Source organism: Rhinolophus sinicus, linkage group LG07 (assembly GCF_036562045.2).
Source record: "Rhinolophus sinicus isolate RSC01 linkage group LG07, ASM3656204v1, whole genome shotgun sequence".
Lineage (NCBI taxonomy): Eukaryota > Metazoa > Chordata > Mammalia > Chiroptera > Rhinolophidae > Rhinolophus > Rhinolophus sinicus.
The window spans coordinates 26,068,412-26,081,584 of record NC_133757.1 but is presented as its reverse complement, the minus strand read 5'-3'; the positions used below and the strand labels follow the sequence as shown (position 1 = coordinate 26,081,584).

Sequence of the window (13,173 nt, the reverse complement as noted above, 5' to 3'; positions counted from 1 at the left end):
TAATAACTCTTTATGTTAAATGTTCTTTGTTCAAATTACTGTACAATTTCTGTGTCCTAGTGAATCCTGACTGATATATTAGGTAAAACTAGCAAGACTGCAGCACAAAATGAATGCAAGTTCTAGAAACAATTCACCCTAGAAGATGGCATAGTTAAGAGGGTTCACTCAAGGTAACCACAGGGTATCTTCAGGTAGAAAGTGCTGATAAGTGCTGAGGAAGGAAGGAAGGAAGGAAGGAAGGAAGGAAGGAAGGAGGGAGGGAGGGAGGGAGGGAGGGAGGGAGGGAAAGAAGGAAGGAAGGAAGGAAGGAAGGAAGGAAGGAAGGAAGGAAGGAAGGAAGGAAGGAAGGAAGGAAGGAAGGATCTAATCAAGTGTAGTGTGCCTCTCCCAAGGATAAAATGTGCTAGCAAACTGACATCCATATGTTCTATATTCCTCATATAAATTACCAAATTTGCATATATCACTTGGCTTCTTGTGAGTCTGAATGGAGTCAGTCTCCCCAAACCCATCTACAATCGTTTCTGGACTTGCAATTAGGACTTGCAATTAAAACAAAAAAAGATCATCACTCTCTAAGGACCTTCCACACAACCAACCAGAAACCTCCTTTAACATTTTTTAATCTCACAAGCTCTACAACCAAAGGTTAGACACAGAGAAAGGTTAGCCACTTACCAGTTTAATTTTAAAATTCTGTTTTCTTCCTCCCCCACCTCCTTCCACCAAGACTGGCCTTATCTACAAATATAATGATCAAACTCTCTAAGCCAGGTAATTGATTAAAATGTAAAATAAAAAGATTGAGATTCCAGAAAGATCCCTGAAGAATCTACTCATTACCCTTCAGATAGAATTTGACAGCACAAATACAAAACTAGATTCAGATATTTAAACCATATTTTCCCACTTAACTTGTTCATGTGAGAACAGACAAGCCTCCCTAAGATCAATAAAGGTTCCACCTATCACTTTTGTTGAAGGGCCACATTGCTGTTTTATTAGAGAAAGAACAGTGGAACAAAAAAGGCTTCAGGAAGTCATGTGTTTAGTCACCAATATTCCATACTCTAAGGTGTATGTAAATTAGCCGGATGGAGGACCCTTTCCCCATCTGCAGGCGCCTTCCTTATCCTCCAAAATCATTTCCAAAATGGGATGCAAGCATCCCACAGTCTGTTCCTAAGCTGTTCTTAAGTTCCAGGAGCAGGCTTGGGCCCCAAAACTTGGACACTGCTGGCATATTAACTGTCACCAACTGTTCACAAGTGCTATCACTACCACCGCTTGCTTTGCCTCCCTCCACCCCTATATGTTCCTGTTTGCTTTTTCTGGTTCACAGCGGGTTTCTCTTTTTCCAGTAAATACTGAGGTTAAAAAGCCCGCAACCCTTTGTTATCAATTTCCCCTCTTCATCTAATAATAGTTAGCACTTCCTTTTTATGTCCCTTTTCAATTCAAAAGCACTGAGCTGTATTTTCCCACTGTCAATTACGCGGGAGGTGGCTATATTTCCTTTCCTACATTAGCTTTTTCTCTCTTTGACCCTTAAGAGTTTCCTTATTTTCATACCACTATTGGTAGAGTAGACAGCTTCTATTTGTGGATTCCCCTTCAGTATGATTCACTTAACTTGAAGGTATAATTAGTGAAGTGAGTTAAATTTGAAAACATCCTTCTACCTGACAAAGGCCAGCAACAGAGGGCAGGGGGTGTTTATCATCAACAGGTCAAAATATAACTTCAAAATCTTTATGGACAGAGCAATTTTTTCTTATTTAATTCTTTGATTAAAATAACTTAAAGCATTTCTAATTAATAGGAGCAGGCTTAAAATAATGATGAAGAAATAGAAAACTAGATGGTTCAAAACAATGACCACATATTCTCCATCAACATGCAAATATGAATGTACAGCACAGGGAAGACAGTCAATATTATCATAATAACTTGTATGGTGACAGATGGTTACTAGATTTACTGTGATCACATGATAAGGAATATAAATATCGAATCACTATGCTGTATACCTGAAACTAATATAAAATTGTATTGATCTGTGCAAATCAGACAAGTCTTTCCTCTTCTTTACAGACTACAAGGGGCCACACCATCAACAGAACATCAGAAAGGTTAATATCTGCAGGGCAAAAAATAATTTGTATGGTATTTATCACCACAAAGTAATATTTTATATCTTAGAAATGACAGAGACTCTTATTCATTCATTATTGACCACCTAAACAAAGCAAAGCTAAGCCAAGTTAGGAATAAGTAATAAAAATCTTCACATGTCCTGCCCTCAAAAAGCCTTACAGAAACCCAACTTCTCTTTTACAACACGGAATTGATAAGTTTCAGGTTCAGATAAGATTCTGTGAATACCTGTTGATCACGTAACTAATACCATTACAAAATTTACATTCAGTTGGCAACATCCTCTAAAGGAATCCAAACTACTGCTACGGAATAGTATTTTGTCTTCATCACAATTCAAAGTTTTACAGGAGCATAAGGAATGATCTAATCAAATTTATTAATCCCCGCTACAGTTTCCCGGCAACGATTTATAGGCAGCTCCAAGAATGGAAAACTCTTCCTATAAAATATTAAACAACACATTCAACCACGCCCATCTCAACTAGGGAAGGAGCTCGGTGCGAGCTCATAACTCAGCTTCACAAGACTTGGAAACTCCTATTCAGTATAATTGAGACTGAAGACACATCAAACTAAAGTGTTTTACTGATTTACACTGAGGCAATGAAAATAAGCTCATTCTACTAAATTCTAACATACCAGAGGTGCCAACAAAATGTACACTTTTTTTTTTAATTGGGGAATATTGGAGAACAGTGTGTTTCTCCAGGGCCCATCAGCTCCAAGTAGTCCTTCAGTCTAGTTGTGGAGGGCGCTGCTCATTGGCCCATGTGGAAATCGAACCAGCAACCCTGTTGTTCAGAGCTCGTGCTCTAACCAACTGAGCCATCCGGCTGCCCAAAATATATACACATTTTAAGAGATGTTATTTATGTATTGCTTTTCGAAGTTGAATTGAATTGAATTATGGTAGCAATGTGTAGTATGACATTTGCTCAAAAGATGGCGTTAATCAAATGAATGCTAGCGTTATTCATTGTATTACAATTTTAACACAGTATTTTCCTTTCTTAATTTGTGTATATATTTTTATGGCACCCTCTGTATGTGTAATCAATTAAGACAACTAAGATCTCATGGCTGGAGCAAGGCCAGCTGGAAATTCTTTCTCAGAACTGCAGAGTTTCAGTGTGCTTGCTTAGGAGAGAACACTGTAGAAATGATGATTTCCTAAACTGTAGATCCCTCTTGTCTGTTCTTCAGTTGTTCTAGGAAAAAGAAAATCTATCAAGTATTAAGTGGTTATTATCTGCAAGGCTCAGTCCTAAGAGCTTTAATAGAATTGTCTAGTTTAATCCTGACATTTTGTGGACTAGACATCATTACATCCATTTACAGATGAAAAAAACTGAAGCTGAGAGAGGTTTAAAAATTGGCCTAAGTATACTATTCTTTTTGGTGCTCTTATAAATGGAATTGTTTTCCTAATTTCCTTTTCAGATAGTTCATTGTGTATAGAAATGTAACTGATTTTTGTATGTTGATTTGAATCCTGAAACTTTACAAATTTGTTTATTAGTTCTAACAGTCTTTTTGTTAGCATTTTTAGGACTTTATATATATATAAGATCATGTCTGCAAACGGGGACAATTTTACTTATTCCTTTCCGATTTAGATGCCTTCTGATTTTTCTTGCCTAATTGCTCTGGCTAGGACTTCCAGTACTGTGCTGAACAGAAGTGGCAAGAGTGGGCATCCATGCGTATTCCTGATTACAATGAGATATCACTTCATATCTGTCAGGAAGACCATTATTAAAAAAAAAAAAAAGACAAGTGTTGGTGAGGATATGGAGAAATTGGAAGTTTTGTACACTGTTGGTGGGAAAACAAAATGGTGCAGCTACTATGGAAAATAGTATGGAGTTTCCTCAAAAATTGAAAATAGAGAACACCATATGATCCAGCAATCCCACTTCTGGGTATTTATCCAAAAGTATTGAAATCAGGATCTCAAAGAGATATTAGCACTCCCATGTTCATTGAGGCACAATTAACAACAGCCAAGATGTGGAAAGACCTAAACGTTCATGGACAGATGAATGGATAAGCAAAATATGGTATATACATAGAATGGAATATTACTCAGCTTTTAAAAAGAAAATTCTGCAATATGTGACAACATGGATGAACCTTGAGGACATCAGGTTAAATGAAATAAGCCACTTACAGAAAGACAAATACTGCATGATACCACTTATATAAAGTATCTAAAATAGTCAAATTCATGGAATTAGAGTGGAATGGTGGTTCCCAGGCCCTGGGGGGAAGGGGAAATGGGGAATTACTCATTAACAGGCATAACGTTTCAAAATGAATAAGCTCTTAAGATATGCTGCACAACATTTTACCTATAGTCAACAACACGGTATTGTACACTTAAAATTTTGCTAAGAGGGTAAATGTTCTTGCCACAATAAATTTTTTTTTAATTGGCCCAAGGACTCAAACCCTTTTTTAACTGACACTCAAATCCTTGCTCTGATTTAAAGCACATAAACTAACTCAGAGCAGATTAAAAAGTACTGACAGCGTTCTCTCCCAGCGCTGTGTGACGCTGGGGAATTCGATTAACAGCTCTGGGCTGGAGTTGCCTCACCATCAAGATGAGTCTCAGCGCAAAGGTAGGCAGCCCTGACACCACCAACTGGTCAGTTTGCAGCCAACAACGCGGGTGGACCTCCCACGGACATCAGCAGGACAAAGCGGGGGCCGATTAAAGCCCAACGCTGGGCGGGACCACCGCGTCTCAGCCTCAACAGGCGCCAGGGTGCGAAACACCGTGGGTGGAAGGCACAAAGCCCGGGCCCGTTTGGTCACCATGACCCAAAGGAAAGGCGTCAGTACGACCAGCCCACAGCCTCGTTTCCTAGGCAGCTGGACCAAGAACTCGGCTCACCTCCTACTGGATTCGCGGGCTGGCACCTCCCCTTCACTCTGCGCCTCAGTCGCCATCACAGTCTGCAAACTTCTTTCGCTGAACAACCTCAGGCCCCACCCCCACGCCTTTGGATTGGCTAAGGTGTTTCTCCCCTCTTCCATACGATTGGATAACTTGACCGCCCCTTCTCAACCATAACATTTTCATGATATTATTGGTTTATTCAAACAACTAACCGTCATTGGTCAGACCCTGCCCTAGCGGGCTAGAAAGGGGTTGGGGCCTTCCGGGAGTTGTAGTTTCTCGTTTTGATTAACCCTTCGGATTACCCCGACTTTTAGGTTCCAATCAAATATCCGCAGTTTACGCTCAAATTTTGACCTGACATGTAAAGCTCAGAATTACAAAATTCGAATTTGAAAGTGACTTTAAAAGTCACTCTCTTAATTGCAAGATTTCGTTTTCTGTCTTGACACAGTGAGATACCTAGAAGGGTAGGTACAGAGTGGCAACAAAGAAGTACTTACTATTAAATTTAGTTCACAGCAGGCTTTCTTCAGATGGTCACACAGCACAGCGATAGGTTACTTATGCTTCATTCCACCCGCTCCCTTCCCGCATCCCAGAGAACCCAGCGAGTTTGCCTCTCTGGTCTGAATCATGGAACCAAAACCTGCATAACTCCCCGGCTGAGCTTTAATCCTCAATGGTAGAAATAATAATTACTCTTGCCTTCCCTGCCTGACAGGCTTCTGGTGAAGATTAACTAAAGCAACAGATATGAACACATTGTAAGCATAAAACATTAATATTTTTTCTGTATTTTTTTCTATGGATTTTTCTAGGAATATTTCTTCTGTTGTTCCTTCTGAGTTCCTTTTACCTGAGGTTCTCCCAGCACTCTCCTTCTCGTTCACTAAGCTCTACCCACATATGTTTCAGTTTCTCAACAAATTCTTCCCTGCCTCAGAGCCTGCGCAGGTGTTGCTTGCTCTGGCTGTCCCATTTCTCACTTTATTATCTTTCATATCTCAGCTTAAATGTCACTGGTTCAGATGTCTGCAATGGCCCCACTATACAAATCAATTCCCCTATTAAACTTGCACACAACACTCTGTACTCTATAGCTCTTATCACAATTCATAATTATATAGTTGTTTGGGTGACCATTTGTTTCATGTGAAGGTTCAAAACTAGACTTCCTGACACAAATGGTCACAGACTACGTCTATTTTGCAATGGCATCTTGCACATAGTGGCCTTTCAATATCATTTGAACAAATTAATAAAGAAGTCCTCAGACTATATTATCCAACTCAAAAATTGAATCACAAGTTCTAATAGATTATTTCAATCTATGAGAATTTGTATTAAGTTTGATAAAAGTATCAAATAAAATTGCATTTAGTTTTATGTTTAACAAATTGTTTTTATCCAGCAAATATATGAAACTCAACAAACATGTATGAACAAGGTTCTTTTTTCTGGTCCCCTGACACTCAGCACATTGATTGACTGAATAACATTGATTCTTTCACACAAAAGAAATGTTCAAAATTTTTATTACCACAACTCGGAAGAACACCACACAACTATATTTCTGGTTCCTCTGGTTTGATGACATTTTTATACAAAGCCCTTAATGTTTGGGGAAATACAACACCCTAGTTAAAAGCATGAGCTCTGGAGTTAGTGAAGCTAGGTTCAAATCCTGGCTCCATCACTTCTAGCTCTGTGATCCCAGGCAAGTTGCTTTACTTTCTGAATCCATTTCCTCTTCTGTAAAATGAGGATAATAATAATTGTCAGAAGGGTAGTGTGAAGATTAAATGAGATAATATCTGCAAAGCTGCTTAGCAACACAGTGTCTGGCACATACCAGGACTAGATAAATAAATATTCAAGGTGATATGATGAAGATTAAGAATGCTTAACTCGCTTCTCAGATATCACTTCTATCTCCATTGCTGTGTGATAAAGACCATACATTACAGTTTCATCATTTACTCTGAAGTTACAGTTTCATCATTTACTCTGGAGAGGGGAGTGTTTCTTCTCAAAACCAACTGTTCCCCTGTGACTTCTGATTAAAAGCAAGTATCATTGCTGAGTGCTATAAAAGTACCCCCACCCCCCAAAGCTGACAAACCTACACACTCTGTTTCTGCAAGGTGTCACAGCTCCCCTGAAATCATCTTTATTCCATCGAGGTACTATTTTGTCAGCTGGCTGATAAGCATGGCTACATAGAAGGAATTCATGAAAGTTCAGAAAGTCATCTTATTTCTGTCAGCCCGGCTGAACAGAAGGTCACAGAAAAGTGGCCCCAGTCCTCAAGGAGTTTATAATAGACTCGGGGAGACATAATGAACACACATAAGTCACATACAGTTTAGAATTACAGAGGGCTATCAAAGTAGAGAACAGACTCCTCAGAATTCAGAAGGGTGAAGGGCTGGAGGCCACGGCTCTCAGGGACGGCTTAAGAGCAGGGGCATGGACTTGAGTCTGCCACAAAGGTCATGCAAATCCATCCACCTACCCCAACAGACCTCACGTTTTGGGGAAAGAAGCAGTGTTCTAATCATCTTTTATTTCCAGGCCCTAGTCTCAATGGAGGGGGTAAAAGGAAAGGAGAAAGTTGAGAGAGAAGAAGTAGAAGATGGAAGAGAAAGAAAGAGAAGGAGGATCTGTCCATGGCCCCACCCCAACATCATCCTTTCCACACCCCCACCTCTACCTTCATCCTCCAACAATGCAAGTGACTGGCAGTCCTCGGATGAATCTTTGTTTTCCACTTTTGTTCTTGCTGTTCCCTCTGCTTAAATTAAAGCAGGACATTTTGATGCCCGCATGAAAATATAAAAGTGTGCTCAATGGGCGTAATGAATATTTCTGAGTTTTGCGTCTCTATTGAGACTAATTAGGGATGGGGTGAGGGTGCCTATTGACCATTAAACAAAGACTAAAAAGTTAACGGTTCATTCTCTTGTCAAAATGGCCAATACCCCCACCAAAACATCACTTGCACACCTGCAATAACCCATTCCTTTCCCCTTTCTTTGCCACCTAACTTGTATTTGTTATGATAAAGTCTTGGGAATCATCATTTTATTTTTTTATTCTTTTAAAGAATTATTGGGGAATATTGGGGAACAGCGTGTTTCTCCAGGGCCCATCAGCTCCAAGTCGTTAGTGGAGGGCGCAGCTCAGCTCCAAGTCCAGTGGTCATTTTCAATATTTAGTTGCAGGGGGCGCAGCCCACCATCCCATGTGGGAATTGAACCAGGCAACCTTATTGTTAAGAGCTCGGGCTCTAACCAACTGAGCCATCTGGCCGCCCCTCCAGAAGTTCAGTGGCAGTTCGTTGTCTTCAGTCTAGATGTGGAGGGCGCAGCTCACTGGCCCATGTGGAATTGAACCAGCAACCCTGTTGTTCAGAACTCGTACTCTACCCAATGGAGCCATCTGGCTGTCTGGGAATCATCATTTTAATGGCTTTCTCATCACCTGTTAATATTTAGCTCTTTTCTTTTTATATTGTTTAATTATACAAGTAACGCATGAAGACATTTTTCTTGTAAAAAAAATTTTTCAAATACATACAGGTAAAATCTCCCGCATCTACCACCCCTACATTCTAGTCCCTCCTCTTAGAAGCCACTATTTTCAGTTTGATATGCGATCTTCCAGATCATTTTCTACACAACACATTTATTCAACAAATACTTATTGAATGTCTACCATGTGCCAGGCACTGTTCTAGGCCCGGAGATACCAGGTGTGAAAACAAAGTCCCTGTCTTATGGTATTTCATTCTCAAGGTAACACACACATATAGAGAAATACAGTATTTTGTTTTATTTTTAGATAAATATTGACATGCTGTAAATATGGTCTTTATATGTGCATCTTAGAAATCTTTTCATGTCAGTACATATAGATTGCTATCACTCTTTTAAATTGCTGTGTACTATCCCACATTACAGATATTCCCTGGTTTATTTAAACTGTCCCCACCAACTGCACATTTAGGTTTATATCAGTCTGTGTTGCAAGCACCGGAAACTTACTTTGGCTAACCTAACAGAAACTGGATTTGTTGGAAGGATACTAGGTTGGAGAACTGATGGAAGGGAGTTAGGGACTCCGAATCCCAGCCAAGGTCACACTATTCAGTGCCACTTGACTCTCAGCACAGTCAACCCTCTGCTGATTTCCCATCTGTCCTTGGGTCTTCTATCAGTCCCTGGAGAGGCAGTCATGGGTGAGAACATTGGCTGAGTTTAGGTAGCTTATCTCCACCCTTCTGCGGAAGGAAAGCCCTGTGTCCCACCAAAGTGGGAAATTACCTCCAAAAGGGGAAAAACATTAAAAGACAGATGTGTGCTACAAATCATTCCTGGTTTTGTTTGTTTTGTTTTTGCTTCCTGGGGCACCTGTTTATTCTGGGGCAAACCATTCAGTCTCCTTCAGACACATCAAAGATTAACATCTACATTACTCCGTTTGCTGAGAAAAGAAAACCTTTTTCAGTTTTGCTGTGGAATCCTCTCAAAGATTGGCCACAGGGCGAGAGAGGGTGGGGGAGGGAACTCGTTGAGGTCAAGGAACTAATTCTGGGCAGCTAGCAATGAATGAGTTCAGGGCTGGAACCCCCAAGGTAAAAATCCTGGGGGTCACCTTCCCCAGCCAGGTCACCAGCAACATGCTGGCAGACAGAGGGACGGAAGCACATGCAGTCACAGGGCATCTGTGTGTGGGATTCACCATCTCTCAGGCACTGAGCTCAGGATTGGGGCTATAGAGTTCCATGAGCCCTGACTCCTACCCTCAGAAAGCTCTCAGGCTGTAACTGGAGGGGCAGGGCGGCCATGCTGTTTGGGCCACAACAGCGGCAAGGATGAAATTCTCTGAAAGCCTGAAGGTACCTCAAGCAGCCAGGCCTGGAGTGGGGACTGTTGTGTAGAAGGCAGAGGTAGGTCCTGAGTCTTGCAGAGTGAGTTGGAAGGCCTGAAAACCGACCAAATCATTTTGAATTGGAATCTCTCTGGCCCTCTAGTCAAAACCACTCCGGATCTCACTCAGGTCAGGGGCCCCCAGGTGCTGACGGTAAGTTTCAAAGCAGTGACATATACTTGTATGTGATGTTCAGGAACGAGCGGTACATTATGAACCTGCTGTGTTGGGTGTTACCTCCACGGTCATGTGAGCTGAAGCCTGCATGGATCCTTTTTCTCTGCCACGATAATCCATTCTCATAGAGGTTGCTTTGGTATGGCGATAAATTATGCAAAGTATCTATAGCTATTAGGAAGTAGGATGAAGGTCAGAAAAGCCCTCAAGACTTCCCCTACCTCTCTGTCCACTAGAAAGGAGCCTTCCGAGTCAGCTTCAAAGAGTCCCCCACTCAAAATTAGAAAGTGAAGGAAACTATCCCTCAGCTCCCTGTAGGAGTCATCCCCACCCATAGGATTGAACTTCTTTCAAGAATGTAGAAAGAGAGAGCTGTTTTGCTCATTCATTCACACTTCCCTATGAATTAAATCCAAGGGTACCTCTTCTGAATTTAAAGGATTATTTCTAATTGTGAAATAAAAGGCTTGTCACCCAGTTAAAAGAATTTCACAGACATTTGGATTAGGAAACATGAAAACCTTCTGGGGACTCCACAATTGTGTCTCAGGTTACCATTTTACATTTAGCACACATCTAGATTTGTTGGCATTAGGGTTTATGGATTAGTGTTGGCTTCAACCACTGGACTGTAGGCTGTGTGGGTTAAGGACTATATTTGGTTTTCTTAACCAACTATTTGTTAAATGAATAAAGAAACAAATGAATCAAATAAATCAAAGAGTAAGTAAAACAATGAGGTTACTCAGACCTTATGGAAAAATTACATGCTGCCTCTACTAGACATGGGTTTTTGTTTGGATGCATTCAGCATCTGTTTAGGGGTCCTCTGCTCCCCTTTCCTCGTTCCAAATGTTTTGGGTGGGACTGACCCTATCTCTGGCTATAACAGTGGGCAAACGACTCAGTCCTGGCCAATCAGAGGACCCTCTGGACTCAAGGCTCTTATAGTCTAGACCAGTCAAGTAACTACAGACAGGAAGTATGCGGTAAGAGAACCACTGCAGAAACTGAATGGGGTGGGAGGGTAGAGGACAGGATGAACCACTGTCTATTGGGGAGAACAGAGACAGATTCATGGAGGAGGTTTGTAGCTGGACTGAGTAAGAGTTCAACGGGTAGAAGCATTCTCTGCATAAAGAACAGGACCAAACATGGGGAGACAGGAACATGCAAGGTGTGCTTGGAAGCTGGTAAGGGCCCCGTCTCATAGCAGCAAAGGGCTTCTGTGGGGGTGGAGGACAAGATAAGGTTGGAAGAGTGGACCAGGGCCAGGCCTCTGAGAGTTTTGGATACTGTGTTAAGGAGCTGAGGGTTTTGCTCAGGAGGCAGTGAGAACCTATTCAGAGTGGGGGTGGGGGGTAACCTGAGCAGGGTTGGTTGGTAGGAAGTTGATCTGCCAGAAGAGTGGATTAAAGGGAAAGAGGCTGGGGCCCAGACACAAGCTGCATGAGCCCAGCCAAGGAAACATGAAGGGCATCGGCAATGGGACCAGAAATAGGGCATGACTACTGGCAGAGGCACTGAAGGAAAGAATCAACAGGCCTTGGGGAATAAGAACTAGGCAGAATTCAAAGACCAGATTAAAAAGCCTGGGTAACAGCTTCTAGGTAGTGGTTTGAGAAGGGCAGGCTTTTTTTCATATCAACCAAAACCTAGTTAGAATGCTGGCTCTGGCCCTTGTAATTTGTGTAATCCTGGACAAGTTTTCGTATCTCTGTGCCTTGGTTTTTTTATCCATGAAAGGGTATAATACCAAACTCAGAGGTTATTGGAAGACTAAAGGAAATAATATCTGTAAAGCACACACACACACATCTTTGAAAGAATACACAGCGAATGATAATATAGTTTGCCTCCAGGAAAGGAAAGTGGGTGGGTGGGTGGGTGGGGACAGAGATGGAGAAGGATTTTCAGTTTACTCATTTTGACCTTTAGAATTTTGAACCATTATCTATTCAAGTAACTAAAACTAGAATCTTCTTTTAAAATACTGAGTTATGATACCTGACCATGTGACTCCTGATTTCCAATTCTGTTGAGACCACTGCAGTCCCAGGCATCCAGACAGACACAAAGCCCCTGCAGATCCGAGACTGCTTTCCCTGGACACCTACAACCAATCACGTTGCAAGGTGAAGCATCTTCTTGTCCATTCCCACTGCCATCTGTTTGGCAAGAGCGGTACAGTCATTTCTGCAGTCCCAGAAATGGGAGCAGTAACTGCATCAGCCCATATAGGGTCATCCTAACTATCCCAGTGGGGATGTGTTCCTGACATGGCCACTTTTTTTTTTTTAACCTATGATCAACATACAATGAGGTTTTATTGGCCTCGTCTTTTGATCTCTTCCTTCTTTACGCCTGTTCTAATGGTAGACCTGGCTGAGCCGAGCATAACCCAACGTCTATCAGAGAGGCTCTCAGCCCTTTAGTTTTTCCACTGATTCTCAGAACTACCCCAGAACCTTCAATAAGTTTCTCCATGTCTTACACATTTTAAATAATTCCTCGAAACAGCCTGCACTAGTTTCCTAGGGCTGATGTAACAAATTACTACAAACTTGGGCCTACAAACAACAGAAATTTGTCCTCTCCCAGTTTGGGAAGTCAGAAGTCTGACATCAAGGTGTCCGTTAGCACGGTTGGTTCCTTCCTGGGGACTCTGAGGGAGAAGCTGCTCCATGCTCTTAGCTTCTGGTGATTGCTGGCCATCCTTAGTGTTCGATGGCTTCTGGCAGCATCACTCCAATCTCTGCTTCTGTTGACACAAGGCATGCTCCTTGTATGTCTGTGTCCAAAAATCTCCCTCTTTTATAAAGATACCAGTCATTGCATTGGGGCCTACCCTAATCCAGTTTGATCTCATCTTAACTTGATTATATCTGCAGAGATCCTATTTCCAAATAAAGTCACATTTACAGGTTCCGGGTGGACATGAATTTGGAGGGGGCCTATTCAACTCAGTACACTTCTCAAGTCTCCATCTCTGA

General features: G+C 41.6%; 1 protein-coding gene across 2 annotated transcripts in view; it reads right to left on the bottom strand.

Annotated features, from left to right (window-relative positions):
- ARHGAP19 (Rho GTPase activating protein 19) overlaps positions 1-5,153 on the bottom strand; it is a 49,085-nt gene extending 43,932 nt beyond the window's left edge. For both annotated transcript variants that reach the window (XM_019724792.2, XM_019724791.2), the window contains exon 1: positions 5,063-5,153. In XM_019724792.2, the coding sequence (XP_019580351.1) occupies positions 5,063-5,118 (56 nt within the window). In that variant the 5' untranslated portion in view covers positions 5,119-5,153. The remainder of the gene's footprint in view (positions 1-5,062) is intronic.
- Between the last annotated feature and the right edge of the window lie 8,020 nt (positions 5,154-13,173).